At 36.7% G+C, this 20876-nt stretch overlaps 1 protein-coding gene across 2 annotated transcripts in view; it reads right to left on the minus strand.

The window, feature by feature from the left end:
* Positions 1-10301: 10301 nt before the first annotated feature.
* Positions 10302-20876, minus strand: part of LOC140166190 (glucose-6-phosphate exchanger SLC37A4-like) — a 42594-nt gene continuing 32019 nt past the window's right edge. For both annotated transcript variants that reach the window (XM_072189590.1, XM_072189591.1), the window contains exons 3-10: positions 19402-19634; positions 18250-18385; positions 16818-17237; positions 16056-16199; positions 15433-15518; positions 14914-15027; positions 13965-14103; positions 10302-12803 (exon numbers count right to left, since the gene is read on the minus strand). In XM_072189590.1, coding sequence (XP_072045691.1) covers positions 12634-12803; positions 13965-14103; positions 14914-15027; positions 15433-15518; positions 16056-16199; positions 16818-17237; positions 18250-18385; positions 19402-19634 — 1442 coding nt within the window. In that variant the 3' untranslated portion in view covers positions 10302-12633. The remainder of the gene's footprint in view (positions 12804-13964; positions 14104-14913; positions 15028-15432; positions 15519-16055; positions 16200-16817; positions 17238-18249; positions 18386-19401; positions 19635-20876) is intronic.

Genomic DNA, 20876 nt, shown 5'->3' on the forward strand with positions numbered 1-20876 from the left:
TCTAAATGACTTTGTCATGTACACTATAGGGGCCTATATGTCACAAACATATACCTTGACACCAATATCGCTACCATCAGCCTAAGTAATTTTTACTAAAATTCACTATTTTAGCCCCCATTTTGAGATTTTGGACCATAGGGCAATTTTTGTAAATTTTATTTTAGCTGAATGACTTTGTCAAGTCCCCAAACATATAACTGGACACCAAAATCGCCACCATCGGCCTGAGAATGCCGTTCAAATGATATAGACTAATATTCGACATTTTGACCGCCATTTTGAATTTTTGGGCATAGGGCATCCATTTTGGATTTTTTAAACAATATAAATTATTGTTTTATGTCCTCAAACATATACCTACACCCAAATCACGACCATCGGCCCCCGCCAGCGCCGTTCAAATAAGTTAGAATAATTTTAGGCATTTTGGCGGCCATTTTGATTTTTTTTTTTTTTTATAAGGCAGCCATTTTGGATTTTGATAAACTATGTAAATAACGTTTTCATGTCCACAGGCATATTCATAGACACTCAAATCACCACCATCGGCCTGAAAAAGCCGTTCAAATAAGTTTGGCTAAAATTCACCATTTTGGCCGCCATTTTGAATTTTGGAACATAAGGAAGCCATTTTGGATTTCAGTAAACTGTCTAAATGACTTTCTCATGTCCATAAACATATATTTAGACACCAAAATTACCACCATTGGCCTTAGAATACATTTTTAGTAATTTTGACCCCCATTGTAGGGCACCCCCGGAAAAAGCACTTTGGGCACATTTTTAATTAAAGTGGACTACGGGGCGTGTTCTACATAAAATTTCAGTCTAGAAACCGTATCAAACATAAAGTGAACACTATTTCGCATCCGCGCGTGAATGAGAGCCCGACTAAACTGACAAGCTGAGAAATTTTGATTATCTCTAGCAATCGATGATATGTAACTGGATTTGAAGAAATTTGACTCGAATAACGTCGTCCGACTATGGGGCTTATGCGATCAATGTATATTTAGTATATTCAGTGGCAGCGGTCGAATTTGACGGTATCGCATCGCAAAATGCGATGCAATTTTCATCAACTGCTATGCACTTTTCCAAAATGAATAGCTAAAAGTGCTATACATAAATTTGAGCTAAATTCCATGTCGTATTTACCTCGAAAGTTCCCCAACGCATCGCGATTTTCGAGCCAAATTCCACATCGCATTTTTTTGTTGTCATTTTGACACAAAGCACGTGGGATATCCTCAACACGCATAAACACAAATATTGCATGGCCAAATGCTACTTTTTTTTTTTTGCATAGCAAAATAACTGCGATGCAAAATTTGGAAACTGCAATACAAACATGTGTTTTGCATAGCACAAACAGCTATGCCAAAAATTGACTGAATTGAACCCTGTTCAGTGGTATATATAAGCGGTAATAATTTTCATCATAAACATCAACACAACAGCCTATCCAAAGAAGAAATGGTGCAACAAAAAATAACAGATTTAGAAGTTTTAGTTACACTGTACGAGGGCTGGTCAATAAGTTCCCGCAACTAAGGTGTATCTCCGCTCATGCATGACTTGGATGACTGTTACTTACGCTAAATTCAAGTTTGCACTTTTGTCTTTCAAAACAAATATGTATTAGCGATGCTGAATGCTTGATTACGTAATGACATTAGCATAAACACAATAGCGTATGGGCACTGCCTGATTTATGGTGAAAAGTAGTCAAGAAAATCTCACGCCAAATTGAAGTATTGTTACATAATTCCAAATATCTTGAGAATAAAAGTATGGAATCTGGCCCGGTTTTTGCAGCTTTATAGACCGATAACATAGGCATGATGGTGGACTCTTTTTAGACATATGCCATTTTTATTAAAGAAAAGAAATCGTGTTGAATATCTCCAATTTTGAGTAGGCTTTATCATCCATTGTTCTTTACATAATAAGAGATAGAAAGATTAATCGATGACAAAATTTGACCAATGGTACCTGGTTTGATTGGGGATCTACTGATTATTAAAAAGGGAGGTCCCAGTGGTGAAATCATAAACATTTCTTTCTTAATGAACCCTTGTTTTCAAAAGGTCTTGTTTTTGTAATTAAAGTAGCACACCATAGAGAGGCTCTGGATTGAATGAGAAATTTGAATTTCGAAAGGTGTGTTTAATTTTAGCATAAGACTTGGTATTGCGATTCACTCACAAAGCTACTGTTCCATAAACCTTGTATTAGTCATATATTTTTAGCGCTTTTTGGATGAAATTTTACGTTTTTCATACATTTTTGGTACATTCAATCATGCATACCATCAACGCATGCGCATATTTCCATTTTTGTTGCAACAAGTTCTATTGTCCTGACTATGATCTCTAATACCATACCAATAACCATATTTGGTTTTGTTTTATTTTGGAGATAATTTGGATTCTTTCTTTTGCCGTGTGGGCTCTTTTTCGCGATTTTCACACCATTTTTGCTTGTTGTTACAGGCCTATTTTTGGTAAAGTTCAAAGACGGTCCTTTTCCTCATCTGCTGACGGATACATTTCTTCTTTCACAATTATCAATTGAATATACTCAGATTACCTCATACCAAAAATAAGGCTTGTAAAATGCTTTGGTCCTTACTTCTGCTTCTTTTTATTACGTTCCTCAACGTCAATTCAAATTTCCGCCAATGTTGACAATTGTCAGTGTACCTATAGCAATGACTTTATGCAAATGAGATTACGTAATTACAGGTACTCTGATACTAATTGTTGTGCGTTTTGAAAGACAAAGGTACAAACTTTATTGATCGTAAGTAACAGTCATCTAAGTCATGCATGAGCGGAGATAAATAATGGTTGCGGGATATTATTGACCAACCCTCGTATAACTAAGATATTCGGCTTTTAAAAACATAATAACAGTGACTTCAGTGTTTTAGTTTCCTTCACCTTCCTGATGTTCTCTTCCATTTTTTGTCAGAGGAGCAGTTTCCTCCTTCATTTTTTGTCGGGTGGGTCTGCCCCACCTGCCCCTGACTGGCTATGCTACTGTGTTCCTATCACTGTCACAGATTTCTAGGCCTGTATAATTTAAAGAAATTTGACTCCAAAAATGTAGTATGTCTGTGGGGCTTGTGCGAGGAGAAAGGTGGGTTCAATCAACATATATTCAGTGGAATATATAAGCCGGTAATAATCTTCATCATAAACATCAACACAACAGCCTATCCAAAGAAGAAATGGCCTTGGCTGGCTATATGCTACTGAGTTCCCATCGCTGTCACAGATTTCTAGGCCTGTATAACTTTGCCAGTTACTTGTACATATTCAATCTTAACTGACAAGCTGAGCCATTATGAGGATCTCTAGCAATCAACAATCTGTAACTGGATTTGAAGAAAATTGACTCGAACAATGTTGTCAGACTGTGGGGCTTATGTGAGGAGAAATTTGGGTTCGATCATTGTATATTCAGTGGTATATATAAGCCAGTATATATAATTTTCATCATAAATATCAACACATTAGCCACAAATAAGAAATGGTACAACAAAAAATGACCAATTTAGAAGTTTCAGTTTCACAGTACAAGTAAGATATTTGGCTTTTCAATACTTAATTATACAATGACTTCAGTTTTAGTTTTATTAGCATTATTTTGGGATTTTACAGTATTTTTGCTGCATGATCAGGATGAATATTGGTGGGAAACAGGTTTTTCTTTTCCTTCACCTTCCCGATTTTCTTTCATTTTTTGTCAGATGGGCAGTTTTCTCTTTCATTTTTTTGTCGGGGAATCTGCCCCATCTTGACCCGACTGACTATGCTACTGTGTTCCTAACACTGTCACAGATTTATAGGCGCGACCTGTTGATTTTTTCTGCTGACAATTTGAAGAAATTCGATTCTAATAATGTAGTACGTCTGTGGGGCTTGTGCGAATACGTATATTCAGTGGTATATATATAAGCCGGTAATAATTTTCATCATAAACATCAACACAACAGCATATCCAAAGAAGAAATGGTGCAACAAAAAATGACCGATTTAGAAGTTTTAGTTTCACAGTACAACTAAGATATTCAGCTTTTCAATACTGAATTTTACAGTGACTTCAGTTTTAATTTTTTATGCATGATCAGGATGAATTTCGGTGGGAAACAGGCTTTTCTTTACTTTCGCCTTCCCTATTTTCTCTTTCATTTGTTGTCAGAGGGGCAGTTTTCCCTTTCATTTTTTGTCAGAGGGGGGAGGGATCTGCCCGATCTGCCCCCGGCTGGCTTTGCTACTGTGTTCCTATCACTGTCACAGATTTCTAGGCCTGTATAACTGTGCCAGTTACTTGTACATATTCAATCATAACTAACAAGCTGAGCCATTTTGATGATCTCTAGCAATCAACGATATGGATTTGAAGAAATTTGACTCGAACAATGTTTTCAGACTGTGGGGCTTATGCGAGGAGAAAGGTGGGTTCGATCAAGGCATATTCAGTGGCATAATATAAGCCGGTAGTAAATTTCATCATAAACATCGACACAACAGCCTATCCAAAGAAGAAATGGTGCAACAAAAAATGACCGATTTGGAAGTTTTAGTTTCACAGTACAATGGCTTTTCAATACCTAATACAGATTTCTAGGCGCAGCCTGTATAATTTGAAGAAATTTGACTCCAATAACGTAGTGAGGAGATAGGTGGGTTTGATCAACTTATATTCAGTGGCATATATAAGCCGGTAGTAATTTTCATCATAAACATCGACACAACAGCCTATCCAAAGAAGAAATGGTGCAACAAAAAATGACCGATTTACAGGTTTTCAAAGAGTATTTCATTCGGAGGGCACAATTACAACCATAAATCTTAACACAGCTATTGGGTGTAACTCATGATCAGGATGAATTTTGGTGAAATAGGCTTTCTTTTCTTTCGCCTTCCCTATTTTCTCTTTCATTTTTTGTCAGAGGGGTTTTCCCTTTCATTTTTTGTCAGAGGGGGAGGGATCTGCCCGATCTGCCCCCGGCTGGCTTTGCTACTGTGTTCCTGTCACTGTCACAGATTTCTAGGCCTGTTACTGTGCCAGTTACTTGTACATATTCAATCATAACTGACATGCTGAGCCATTTTGATGATCTCCAGCAATCAATGATATGTAACTGAATTTGAAGAAAATTGACTCTAATAATGTTGTCCGACTGTGGGGCTTATGCGAGGAGAGAGGTGGGTTCGATCAAGGTATATTCAGTGGCATATATAAGCCGGTAGTAATTTTCATCATAAACATCGACACAACAGCCTATCCAAAGAAATGGTGCAACAAAAAATGACAGATTTAGAAGTTTTAGTTTCACAGTTCAACTAAAATATTCAGCTTGTCAATACTGAATTTTACAGTGACCTCAGTTTTAGTTTTATTATTATTATTTTGGTTTACACTATTTTGGTGCATGATCAGGATGAACTTGATTTGATGGGAAATAGGCTTTTTTTTTCCTTCACCTTCCCAATTTTCTCTTTCATTTTTTGTCAGAGGGGCAGTTTTCTCTTTCATTTTTTGTCAGGGGGGCAATCTGTCCCACCTGGCTATGCTACTGAGTTCCCATCGCTGTCACAAATTTCTAGGCCTATATAACTGTGCCAGTTACTTGTACATATTCAATCATAACTAACAAGCTGAGCCATTTTGATGATCTCTAGCAATCAACGATATGGATTTGAAGAAATTTGACTCGAACAATGTTGTCAGACTGTGGGGCTTATGCGAGGAGAAAGGTGGGTTCGATCAAGGTATATTCAGTGGCATATGTAAGCCAGTAGTAATTTTCATCATAAACATCGACACAACAGCCTATCCAAAGAAGAAATGGTGCAAAAGAAAAATGACTGATTTGGAAGTTTAAGTTTCACAGTACAATGGCTTTTCAATACCTAATACAGATTTCTAGGCGCAGCCTGTATAATGTGAAGACATTTGACTCCAATAACGCAGTGAGGAGATAGGTGGGTTTGATCAACGTATATTCAGTGGTATATATAAGCCGGTAATAATTTTCATCATAAACATCGACTCACCAGCATATCCAAAGAAATGGTGCAACAAAAATGACAGAATTAGAAGTTTTAGTTTCACAGTACAACTAAGATATTTAGCTTTTCAATATTTAATTATACAGTGACCTCAGTTTTGGTTTTATTATCATTATTTTTGTATTTTACACTATTTTGGAGCATGATCAGGATGAATTTTGGTGAAACAGGCTTTCTTTTCTTTCGTCTACGCAAAACTACATGCTGGATTTGAAGAAATTTGACTCGAACAATGTTGTCAGACTGTGGGGATTATGCGAGGAGAAAGGTGGGTTCAATCAACATATATTCAGTGGTATAGATAAGCCGGGAATAATTTCCATCTTGCCCCGACTGGCTATGCTACTGTGTTCCTAACACTGTCACAGATTTATAGGCGCGGCCTGTACAATTTGAAGAAATTCGATTCTAATAATGTAGTACGTCTGTGGGGCTTGTGCGAATACGTATATTCAGTGGTATATATATAAGCCGGTAATAATTTTCATCATAAACATCAACAGCATATCCAAAGAAGAAATGGTCCAAAAAAAAATGACAGATTTAGAAGTTTTAGTTTCACAGTACAACTATAAGATATTCAGCTTTTCAATACTGAATTTTACAGTGACTTCAGTTTTAATTTTTTATGCATGATCAGGATGAATTTCGGTGGGAAACAGGCTTTCCTTTTTCTTCGCCTTCCTGATTTTCTCTTTTAATTTTTTGTCGGATGGGCAGATTTCTCTTTCATTTTTTGTAGGGGGGGGATCTGCCCCACATGCCCCCGGCTGGCTATGCTACTGTGTTCCTATCGCCCTCACAGATTTCTACGCCTGTTACTGTGCCAGTTACTTGTATATATTCAATCATAACTAACAAGCTGAGCCATTATGATTATCTAGAGCTAGCAATCAACGATATGGAGCTGGATTTGAAGAAATTTGACTCGAACAATGTTGTCAGACTGTGGGGCTTATGCGAGGAGAAAGGTGGGTTTGATCAACGTATATTTAGTATATTCAGTGGTATATATAAGCCGGTAATAATTTAAACATCGACACAAAGAAGAAATGGTGCAACAAAAAATGAACGATTTAGAAGTTTTAGTTTCACTGTACAACTAAGATATTCGGCTTTTCAAAACATAATAACAGTGACTTCAGTGTTTTAGTTTCCTTCGCCTTCCTGATTTTCTCTTCCATTTTTTGTCAGAGGGGCAGTTTCCTCTTTCATTTTTTGTTGGGGGCGGTCTGCCGCACCTGCCCCCGGCTGGCTATGCTACTGTGTTCCTAACACTGTCACAGATTTCTAGGCCTGTACAATTTGAAGAAATTTGACTCCAACAACGTAGTACGTCTGTGGAGCTTGTGCGAGGAGAAAGGTGGGTTCGATCAACATATATTCAGTGGAGTATATAAGCCAGTAATATTTCATCATAAACATCAACACAACAGCCTATCCACAGATGAAATGGCCTCGGCTGGCTTTGCTACTGTGTTCCTATCACTGTCACAGATCTCTAGGCCTGTATAACTTTGCCAGTTACTTGTACATATTCAATCATAACTAACAAGCTGAGCCATTATGATGATCTCTAGCAATCAATGATATGAAGCTGGACTTTAAGAAATTTGACTCAAACAACGTAGTCAGATTGTGGGGCTTATGCGAGGAGAAAAGTGGGTTCGATCAACGTATATTCAGTGGTGTAGATAAGTCGGTTGTAATTTTCATCATAATCATCGACACAACAGCCTATGCAAAGAAGAAATGGTGCAACAAAAAATGACCGATTTAGAAGTTTTAGTTTCACATTTCAATATAAGATATTCGGCTTGTCAATACTGAATTATACCGTGACCTCAGTTTTAGTTTTATTATCATTATTTTTGTATTTTACACTATTTTGGAGCATGATCAGGATGAATTTTGGTCAGAAACAGGCTTTTCTTTTCTTTCGCCTTCCCTATTTTCTCTTTCATTTTTTTGTCAGAGGGGCAGTTTTCCCTTTCATTTTTTGTCAGAGGGAGGAGGATCTGCCCGATCTGCCCCCGGCTGGCTTTGCTACATGAGTTCCTGTCACTGTCACAGATTTCTAGGCCTATTACCGTGCCAGTTACTTGTACATGTTCAATCTGACAAGCTGAGCCATTATGATTATCTCTAGCAATCCACGATATGTAGCTGGATTTGAAGAAATTTGACTCGAACAATGTTGTCAGACTGTGTGGCTTATGCAAGGAGAAAGGTGGGTTCGATCAACGTATATTCAGTGGTATAGATAAGCCAGTAATAATTTTCATCATAAACATCGACACAACAACATCCAAAGAAGAAATGGTGCAACAAAAAATGACCGATTTAGAGGTTTTCAAAGAGTATTTCATTCGGAGGGCACAATTACAACCATAAATCTTAACACAGCTATTGGGTGTAACTCACACAAAGTTTGGTCCTTGCATAAAATATTCACCCAATGGTGACTTGATCTGCTCACATTCCAATTCAATTGCGGTATTCAACCCAACTAGCACCCATAACACCATGGAATGCTAGTCATTTTAAAGGAGCGCTTAATTATTTAAGTATCAAAGTAATACTGCAGTTCAATATCAAGAATTTAAACTGCATCTGCATTAAGGGGGTACTACACCCCTGGCCAATTTTTTGCCTATTTTTGCATTTTCTCAATAATTATAGCACATTGGTGACAAGTAAGATATGTATATTATAGGGGCAAGGACTACAACTACTGTACTGAAAATTCAGTAACTCAAAGCAAGTAATTATTAATTTATTGATCAAATATTGGTTTTCCCTCATTTTTGACTGTAACTCCACAACTGTTGTCTGTGCTGAAATAAAATTCCCAGTGCAGTAGTTGCAGTCCTTGCCCCTATAATATACATATCTTAGTTGTCCCCAATGCGCTATAATTTTTGAGAAAAATGCAAAAATAGGCACAAAATTGGGCAGGGGTGTAGTACCCCCTTCAAATTAATGGTACAGCCAATCCCTGCTCGTCAGCTTCCCTAAGGAGGATTGAGCAGTATCCAAGAAGAAGAAGAAGAAAGAAACTTGATGCCCAGATCAGTTTTTTGATTCAATTATAGGTTTTAACCCAATTTCATGAGGAAAAGCAATGTATATAAGAGTAAGGTATGAGGGGGTGCTTATTAGGGGAGGGGGTGCTTATTAGGGAAGGGGCTAATTAGATCAGATAGGATAGCCAATGAATACTTCAGTTTTACAGTTTTGAATACTTACAGGATATGTTCACAAATCTACAACTTGACTTGGAAAAACCCGCTAACGTATAGCTATCGTTTCATGAGAATGATCATCCATGACAAAACCTGATAAGTTTGAAAAAGCCTGAAAAAGTGCATGACATGAGGCTAAAAAGGCCAAAAACGGGCTAAAATTAAAAGAAAGTGAGGAAATTTTGACCATAAAAAAGCAGGAAATCCTGCAAAAGCAGGAAAATTCTCATGCCTGTAGATATTGGGTTTGAATCTTTTTTTACCTGCACTGCTGCTACATTTATACACCTGGAAAATCACTAATGCAAACCTAAAGACAAACCCTAACCCAAACTTCAATCTGAACCCTAAGCTAAAGGAGCATACATACATATACGTACAATTATACCAATTCAGCCATATTACTAATGTCATTTCCAACACTTTTTACATTTCAGTTCCATGCAAATTGTTGAACATCCATGAATGAAAACAAATAAACAGCACCAATCACTTAAAACTGTTGGAAGTTTTCAAATTGCGATAGAAAGCGTATTATAGTGAACAACTATGGTGTCAGAACAACCCGTGCCATTGTGGTAAAATAGATCATTGTGTTCACTAAAATGACGAAAAACAAACAAATACAAGATAAAAACATCTCTATTTATCTTTTTAAAGACACTATCAGTGATCTGGGAAAGTAACAAAATATTTGAAATGTGTAGGTCTAGACTGGTCAATAAGGATAAGGGGCTGGCATTTTCTTCGGAAGGGGGTCCCAAATTTACAAGAAGTTGTCGTCAATAAAATTGTGACCCCCTATTTTGGCAACAAAATGTGTTCATCTTGTGACTCCCTACATTTTGGTCATCAACAATTTTATGACCCCCTATTTTTCTTTCCAAAAATGTATGACCCCCAGTATATTTGGGACCCTCCCCCCTTCCGAGGAAAATGCCAGCCCCCCAAGTCAATAAAATTTGACTTTTTGAACATGAAAACTTGACGAGGTGGGAAATGAATCATGATCAACTGTCAAGCTCCATTCAATGGCGTTATTATTTCAGTAGGGACAGAAACTTCCAATTGCCGTATGCACTTGTGGCCCTTGAACATGTTTTCTATAATATTCAGCAAGGTCCCTCAGTGGTGTCCGACTGTTCTTCCTAATTATCGCACAAAAAGAATTAGGTCACACCATGCTTATCAGCATGCCGATGTGATGATGTGATTCAATTAGCCAATCAGAACCCCACTTCTGTGTTCATGTTATAAACAGCGCCAAAATTGGCAGACCGCTGAAGAACCTTGCCAAAAACTATAGTTCTAACCATTATGGTGAATATATGTACAAAAGTATAAAAATAAGCAATTTTCAGCCCATAGTAGTTTTGATTCTAAAATACTAACACATGTCATTTCATGAGGTTTGAAATTTCATGATACAAGATATACAAGCTTTCATCTTGCACAACTAATCTTAAAATTTTTAAACAACCATCAACAATACTGTCAAAATTGGAATTTTATAAAAAATTGACAATAAATTGTGACTTATCAAGCAAATATTATTCCAAAATATTTATTTTGTCAACTGCCAGAAATGACAAGAAATTGTTTCAGAAATTTAGATGTGTTGTATGAAGTTGGACTTGTTTGAATACAGGGAGTTAAAGGAACCATTTTGATGCGATCACTAACCGTTTGGCATCTTATTGTGCCTTACTTATTTCAAAATGGCCTTTATACTGTAATCATTTGTATACATTTGGCAAGTTAACATGGTAAGTACCTGAAAAATACTTCATATCACAAAAAAATTATTTTGTAAACAAATATGGCAAGATTATCTTCAATGTACTTGACTGAGTTGCAAGGACTTTTTTTAATTCAAGTACTTTATAATTAAAAAGTAAAAACTTGTGTATATTGTTTCTAGAAACTATCCCGTAAGTAGGAATAACTTTTATGAAAGAACTATGGTCACCACAGGGACTGCCATATGCAGCTTATGTTAACTTGTGTTGTAAAGTTACTTTGGTAGCATGCTTTTAAAACTATAATATCAGGCTCAGAAATCCGACGCGAATCAATTCGCGCAAAGATTCTCGTAAAACATCAAGCGGGAGAATCCATATTGATTCGCATAGTGCATTGGCAGTGTACAGAAAGAAAAAAATATGTACCCAGTTTGAGTCCCGGTTTGACTATTTATACCTCATTATTTAAGCAACTGAACCCCCAAAATGACGAATTATGGTATAATTTACTTAAATCATTAATAATTTGTACAATAATACTGATTTGAGAGGGCATTTAAACAGCAAAAACAGCCATCGGTTGCATACCGATGTTTTGTTTCGCCAGAGCCACCATCTTGAATGACTAAATCAGACTGTCATAAGGGCAGTATTTTTTTCAATCATTGTGCAGCGGGAGCAGGATGTAGATTTACGCGAATCAGGGAATCCAAATGGATTCGCCCTCACTGCCACGGATTTCTAGGCCTGTTTATTTAAAACAACATTTAAAATGTGATAGTTCACTGCTCTAGGGGCTGCAGAGTTGCAATTTTTGACAGTTTCAGACAACTTCTCTGAAATTCTTTGTGAGTTTAGATCATTTAGGCTTAACGGAAAAATTGAGTTGATAAATAATAATATTTGTACTATACGAGTTAATAAATGCAAAAAAATGCAAAAAAAACATTATAAAAGAACAAAATTTCACACATTTGAGTCAAAAATAGATAGCCAGGGGCATATAGAGTGCTTAATCAAGTAAATATGGTAACATTTTCATCCAATATTTTATAAAAATGGATTTGTGAAGTTCAATATAATTTATGTTTTTGTTTGTTCTGTTCTTAGCAAGTTTTCAATAGCAACGGTAATATACAACTTGCCAAGAAAATTAAACCCCATGGATCTGTATGTACATAACAAGTTAGACACATAGACCAGGTTTAACTTTAGACCTGATCTAACTATGGGGATTAGTTCTATGGAGAAGGAACTTTTTGGCATTTAGGATTACATACCTTATTCTATCAAAATTGTTCATCCTGCAAATATATGTAGCTTTATTTTATATTAGATAGCTGCAGTTTAATGTTTGGACTTTACTAGGAGTAAAGGAGGAAAAGGAATGATTTAAAGGGATCCCTCCCTGAGTCTAGCCTCCATAGTTAGACCAGGTCTAAAGTTCAACTGTGTCTAAACTTTAAAGTTAGACCTGGTTTAACTTGTTTTGTGTAAACAGACCATGGCTCTATGCCCCTGCTTATTAAATTGCACCTTACGATTGCCACAACCCGATTAATCTTTGCGCTGTTTGCCTCTCCTGCCGATAGTTGATGGAATATTCCGTGTCAGTAGTAATGTAACAAGACTCATTAGTGATGCCAATTCTACACAGAGGTATACTGTTGACCAGTCATACTGCTTGGAGAGGTAGCTCATAGGGTAGCCTGCCATGACACCACCAACTGCAAATCAAAATCACAGCAGTAATATGGTCATTTAAGGTATCCATTTTCCCCATTTTGGAGCCAGCAATCTTAGAAACATTGTGTTGGGACATGTGGTCAATTTTATTCCCTTGTTTCCATCCCCAGTCAAATAAATTTTGATGGACGTTTTTCAAATAATGTTCTATGTTTAGCTTCAACCGTCCTGTAAGCTATATCCCTCCCCATCCCCCACCAATCAATGTTGCAGAGTCTAACACGGAGCCTGATGATAAGACCCCGATCAACATTGTTACGGGAGGAAGGGGGACCGATTTTAGTTCATGGTCCTTAACTGTCCCAAGACTAAATTCTATGATTGAGGTATGCAAAATAGTTTCCTGTGGTATATCAGGCATTGACTCAAAATGTATGCTGGAGGATTTAGGCCTACTTTTTTTGGCCTATTTTTAACAATTTTCTTTATTAAAATCACCCCATCCATTGAGTGATTTTCTATTTTTTTCATTTGCCTTTCCAGAAATCGAACAAGCTAAAACAGGACGACCAATAACAAAAGAGCAAATCACAATCTTTGCAAATAAGGTAGGGCGCAATTCAAATAAGGAAGGCAAGCACACGAGCAGTTTATTCGATGCCCAACATGGTGCGTGCTAGGAGGTTACTACTACTTACACAATTACACATTTTGCGGTCAAAATGGTCAATCCTTCATGTAATTATTTCGTGTAAGGTAATCATAACCCTAACCCTAATCATAACCCTAACCCTAATCATAACCCTAACCCTAACCCTAATCATAACCCTAATCCTAACCCTAACCCTAATCATAACCCTAACCCTAATCATAACCCTAATCCTAACCCTAACCCTAATCATAACCCTAACCCTAATCATAACCCTAACCCTAATCATAACCCTAATCATAACCCTAACCCTAATCATAACCCTAACCCTAACCCTAGTCATAACCCTAACCCTAATCATAACCCTAATCATAACCCTAATCATAACCCTAACCCTAATCATAACCCTAATCCTAACCCTAACCCTAATCATAACCCTAACCCTAATCATAACCCTAATCCTAACCATAATCCTAACCCTAATCCTAACCCTAAACTAACCCTAACCTTAACCCTAACCCTAATTTTGTGTAAAATTACGGTAAATACTTACGATTTGCAAATAAGGCACACATGCCATGGGATGTCCCTGTTAAGTGTGAGGGTGAATGCTCTACCACAAGTACCCCATAGATGGAGAAACAACTGTACTGACATGCTCCCATTAGTACTGCTAGCAGATGAACAAATGACTGGAGAAATACAAAATAGAACAAAAAAATGGTAAATAACTGAGCCAACGATGCCTTGTGCAAATCCCAGGTAGGCAGGACAACTTTAAAAACAATCAACACCAGAACACACTTCTATTATTTATGTGCTCCAAGAGATAGAAAAATATATGCAAGTGTTCACTCGAAAGAGATTAAAATAGAGAGACCACAGTGACCTAATAGTTAGAGCATTCGTCTCATGAGTGCTAAGGTTGTGGGTTCAAACCCTGTCAGGGGCAAGACACTTTACTTCACTTGTCTACTCTACCCAGGTTTAAAATGGGGAGCTCTTAGGGGGTAGCCATACCGGCGCCGTCATTGTTGGCTGCTAATGGTTATAATTTGTGATCTGTTCCTACAAAATGAGTGTTAAGTCGGTGATGAATTTCCGAGACATTCCAACTGTTGATTTAATGTTCTTTGCTTAAAGACACCTGTATTGGCAGTGGTTTTGTGTATGGTTACAGAATTGAATACAGAGTACAGCATATGTCTCCATTCACAAAGGACACACACGTACCACTGACTATACAGATGTCTTCAAAGAACAGAAGGTTTTGAAACCACAAACTTGCAACTTGAGGCTCATTTTGTGGGAACAGGTCACAATTAAAATCTTGCATTTTGTCATTGAGTAGGAAAAACATATGTGTCATTGGTCCCTGAACATGTTTAAAGTAAAACCTCCTATGTAACCTGTTGGCAGTTTTGTTTTAAACATGTTCAGGGGCCACAAGCACATAGGAGGTTTACCCTAACCAACAACGATTTGTTTTTTTATTAACTTACCAGACTAGATTCTCTGGTTACATAGCTTCTGAAACAGTGGATTGCACATACATTAATTGCAAACATCATTATTACTAGTGAGTAACGAGCACTGCCTCTTTTTAATATACCATGCTGAAATTAAAATGGAGAAATAAATTAACTACCGTAGTCCACCAAATTAGCGCACTGGGTGCAAAAGTAAGTCACTTTTGGGGGTGGCATATATTGTAACAATGATATGAAAGTCAAAATTTTCAATTAGGATGCCTCTACATTTAAATACAGTGCAAACACAGATCTCTAGGGTTCACTACTCCCCCCCCCAAGTTCATCAATTGCTCCCCCAGAATTTGGAGATGTGGGTCTTCCAGAACTGTGACCAGTCAAAGTCAAGGGTCTTTCTTGGCTTTCTGGTTAAAAATAGTGTGAAAAAATGTTTGGAATGAGCAATTTACGAGTCTTTTAGAGCTGAAATGATCAAAATTAGGGGTCTTTCGGCACTTTTTGGTAAAGTTCAGGGGTTTTGAATATACGTACCTTAGCAACCAGTCTATCTGTTATATAACCTGAGCTGATGCTACCAAATACAGCCCCAATAGCATGGGTGCTTAGGAAAGTACTACCTGAATAAAAAAATACACATTATCAATTTTGATATAGCATGCAAAAAAGGTCTCTCAGTCCCTTAATCCTAACACTAAAACCTTACCTTGAATAACTAAAAAGTTTGCATTGCCTCTCTAAAACACTGTCCATTTATTGCTTTCAGGCCCATAAGCAGGGGGTGTGGGGAGTTACGATACACCCCCCAATTTGGAAAAGCATACAAAAAGTCCCATCATTTCAGAATTTGTGAGCGTAGCGTGCAAAAAAAAAATCATGTTTTTACGCTTTTTTGGACAAAAAAGGTCCAAATTTTGGTTAGAAAGTCCACTTTTCACAAAGTCGTCCCCCCTTTGAAAAAAGTCCACTTTTTCAAAATCAGCACCCCCCCCCAAATGAAATCCTGCATACTGGCCTGATTGCTTTATGTGGTTTTGTTAAATTTAGTATTTGTCATGAAATATTTATGTGCAAAAGCCTACAAACTAACATTAATTTTATACATGACATTTTCCAAATTGTTACACTTCCACCCCTGCCTTGGATAATGGACTCACCTATGGTAACAGGAAAACCTTTTTCTTGAACTAAGTATAGCTGTGACCAGTCCTCACAGGAATTTGCGATAAACCGCACCATGAAAAATAGAAACGCAATTATCCATAGAAATGGACTTCCAAATACATCTTTCTTGGTACTACCTGTATCACATACAAGAAAAACATATTTATTAAATAAATAAATAAATAAATAAATAAATAAATAAAGTAATTTATATAGCGCATTATGCCAGGCCTCAATGCGCTGAACAGAGATACTAAACCTACATTAATACATTATGCAAAAACTACAAAAGTACACATTCTAATAAACAGATACAACCAATACAAATTATAGTAAACACATTTAAAAACATCATAAAGCAATTACACTTGATAAGAAAAACAGAATAGCAGAGTAAATATCTAATAATGAACAAAAGCATGGCATGATATAAACAACACACTAAAATCCTAATCACTACTCGAATCCCCAGGAAAAATGATGTCCGACTCGAAAATCACCCCGACAGACCAAGGTAGACAATCGTCGACCAGCACATGTCAAACAGACAGATTAAACTATTATTAAACTAGGGAAAAAAGTTCCGACTGGGGGACATTTCCCCCCACATGCCCCCTGTGGTGCTGCCACTGCCTCTATGTTGCCCATCCCCACCCCACTGACTGGGAGACACCCAGTCTGTACATGTATTATTTTGGCCAAGCACAGTGAGGTTAGGCTAAGCTTAATGAATCGCATCACAAAGACATACTTACGTTTAGGCTCATCTTTGGGCTTCAATGACTTCAAAGCATTTTTCCTTGCACTGTTTTTAGATGGAGATTTTCTTCTCTTTATTCTATCATTGTTTAATAATTGGTCTTTTTTGCCTGATTTCTTGGTATGTGATGATAAACCATCTTTCTTTTGCTCCGGTTCTGCATAACCAGAGTCACTTTTTTCGTTCCTTGATTCCAGAGTTCTCTCTGCCTCCATTTTGTCATTTTCTTTCCCCAACAGATTCACATCATGTTCTTGTTTTGATACCTCATTACTCTCTGATGTTTCTTCATCTTCTTCTGAAGTCTTGGCACTTTTTGACATTTCACCATCTTCTTTTAGTGTTAGTCCAACATCAGATGGTTTATTTTGAATTGTAGCACCAACAACACATGCAATAGTGATAGCAGCAACACCTATATAAAATGATATGGACAACAAAATAGCAAGAGTATTAATTGCTTGCTATATATTAATTCATCTTTATAATGCCATATTTGTCCAAGTATAGTCCCACCCTGTTTTTAGGTCTTATAATTTTCAAAATTGGGGGGTAGGATTATACTTGATTTTTTTTTTTAAGTTACTTATTTTTTCGGTTTTGGAGTGTCCCTGGACCTAGAGCTAAATACTAGGATCATTCATGGTTGACTGATTTAAAACAAATTGTGTTTTTAATATACAAAGTGATAATTTGTGTTCATGTCATACTAACTCTATTAATGATTTCAAAATGGATACAAATTCAATGCATGGGGGACTATACTCGAACGTGGGAATATACTCGGAAGAATATGGTAATAAGGCAATACACATTTCTACACAATCAAGTTCAGAGAGCTACCCTTCTGTCAGCAGCAAACATTTACAAATCTTCACACAAAATGTGTGTGTTGATGGAGGAATTTGTAATTAAAGTCATATATCAAAAGCACCGATCCGACTCACATTCAAAGGAGTGGCTCGAATTGGCGACATTATGCGCTGGTATTAAATAGCGCCTTTCTTTGTACTGCCTCAGCTGTTTTTGGACCAAAATTAAAAGAGGACATAATTATCTGACAGTAAAAACTTTAAACAATACCTTTATTCTCTAAATTTTACATTACTTGTGACCACCTGTCAGTGGCGGCACCAGGAATTTTTTCGGTGGGAGGCAAAGTGAATTTCAACAAATTTTGAGGGTTTTGCCTCAAAAAGGGGGCAAGAAAAATATTTTGGGCAAATGCCCCCCCCACCATAGTGTCGCCACTGCCACCTGCAGTTATCAGGAAGCTGTGTAAATCCTCTGTTTGGTGTGTGTCCACAGTTTGTGAATAAGTTATCATTATATTAATGAGATTAATTCAGGGTGCTTACAACCAAGCCTCCCCCCACATAACATCAGACCCCACACCCACCCACCCACCCACCCTAGTATTTTAATACCTGCACACCACATTGCAGTTCTCCATCCATAGGTCACAGCAAGATATGGTAAGAACAGAGGGCCAGTGATGCCTGCAACATTTCCACTAGCAGATAAAACACTCCACAGAAATCCAAGCTGGGATGGAGAATACCACTGAAAGATATATACATGTATACAAACAGTAGAAAAATTAATTTCTGTATTTTTTAAAAATTACATCACAAACACAGAATCTGTTTCCAAGCATAGAATACTGCCTGTTGTTTAGGCTATGTCCTGTATGTAACTTTCATACAGGACACCACACTCTTGAACCACGGGACAAAAATCACTGTTGCCCATTTACGGAGTCGGTCACCACCTTTGCGCAGTATTTTTGTGGGGCCTGAGAGCACATCAGACATATCGCATTGCATTCTGAATACTGAAGAATGTCCTTCTGATATCAAATAATTTTGATTTTTTGAAATTTGTGATATAATAATTTTATGGCAAATTAAAAATCTAATGATATGTGTATGTAGCTAGGATGAAAAACCGACAATCATTTGAACATTTTTGACCTTTCGTATTGAAGATACACATTTTTTTCCCCAAAAGACCTAAATGTTTCAATAACTTCAAAATACATCCAAAATGGAACACGTGGGTGCTTCTGCCATTTATTTTCTTGCGAACCAGCATTTGATCACTAGCTGCGAGTGGAAGGGCCATTATTAATTGCCAGGGTTGTTTGATTTAAATCACACCGATTTAATTTAAATCGCGATTTTAATCACTTGATTTTTTTTATTTTTTACCATTTTTGATCAATATAAGTTAATTTCTTTCTTAAATTGACTGTTTTACTTCATTCCTAATGTTTCTACAACTTTTGGATACAATTAAAATACCTCATTATGATGTCACTTTATCTATTGCTAAAAATTTGTTTCAAAGTGCAGAATTCAACAGGTTTTTTCCCATGATTTTACCAAATTTTCACATGTAAAAACATGTTTTGATTTTTTTTTTTGTAAATACCTGGTAGGATTGTGCATATGATAGCATTCCACTGGTACTCTCTTGACTTTATCATGGGGTATAGCAGTTCTTGGAATAAAAAAATAACAAAAATCAATTTAAATTTTTTTTAAATCAACAACCCTGTTAATTGCACCAAGCCTTACCTGCTTTAGAAATTTCACACAGGGTGGCCATCCTGACCCCTGACCCAGACCATTGATGAAGTACACCACTGCAAATGTTGTAATGTTACTACTGGCAGAAAACTGCAGCGTACAGAGACCAACAATGATTAGCCCTGATGCAAATTGAAATCGTGGACTGACACTGTCAGAGACAATACTGCTGGCGAACTTGCTGAAGGCATACGATAAAGTGATGCTGCTTGTTACAATACCTGCAAAATAAACAAAAATCCATTGGTATCAGTACTTTTTTCCCTGTAACTTGCTTTCATTCACCTATAAAAAAAGTGCAGGGGTCAACATATTTGCTAATATTGATTTTGAGATATTGGCAAAGAAGGTGTCAACATTCTTTTGTTTTATATTGTTTTCAGCGATTGATAACATAACTTTGCAAAGAAAAGTCATATCAACATGGGGTTTTCAGTTTCTGAAAGCTCTAAATATCCTCTTTCGAAACATATGTAAAACTCATTTTGGACCAGGGTCAACATGTGACAAATTCCCTAGATCATGTCACATTTGTCACTGAAAATACAATGTAGACTTTTATTGACAAGTAAAACTTTTATTAACAAGTACAACAATTATTAACAAGCCTCTAAACATGTCCAAACATAATTGGTAATTGCTGAAAATTACATCGCAATCCTGGAAGTGAATCTGAAGTCTTTGATCCTAATATTAATATATAATAAGCCTGCGGTCGAAATGCCTGTGGATGATATTTATATTGACATAGCCATACCCCGACATGGCGACATAATATCTCGTATATCAAAAGAAAAGGAAATTTATTTTCATCTTTCACCTATTGCTATGGTACTTCTGTTACATCATCACTTACATGTATACGGCGAATAGAGGAAGGTCAGACAGTCTATTGTGATCTGTGATGTACGGTGCAATATTGCGTTAATTGACTGTATAAAATGACCATATTACTTCGACATGTTACTTTTACTTATTGTCTTTCAGCAATTTAAAACAAACTTGAATGACGGAGGGTGAAGTGTTGCGTTGGCGATATAGATTTTGATTGTGCGTGGTTATAAATTTAGAGAAAGTACTGATAAAGTTGCAGGAGAGAAAGAGAAAGTTCAATTTACTTCTATCTTTAAGGTAGTATGAACGGCTAATCAAGCTTGCAGCAAAATAGCCACAATAGCAAATTGGAATTGTGTATTAATTTAAAACTTAGAACAAACTAAAGATAAGTCTTCACTCCACCTATTTTTAGAGTTTCATGCAAATTCTACCATTTCTTATGTATTTCTTTATTTTTTGAAAATTACCTAAATTTTTCCACATAATAATTTTTTTTGCCTACATGCAATATGCTATGGTTTCCAAACTTTCAGGGATGGTGTATAAGCCTAATCTACCAAAAAAAACGTTGACAACGTAAAGAAATCAGCAAGTTTAAAAAAACCCACCTCGGCTCAGTTTTTGAA

The sequence above is a fragment of the Amphiura filiformis genome, chromosome 12 (assembly GCF_039555335.1).
Source record: "Amphiura filiformis chromosome 12, Afil_fr2py, whole genome shotgun sequence".
In the NCBI taxonomy this organism is placed as follows: domain Eukaryota; kingdom Metazoa; phylum Echinodermata; class Ophiuroidea; order Amphilepidida; family Amphiuridae; genus Amphiura; species Amphiura filiformis.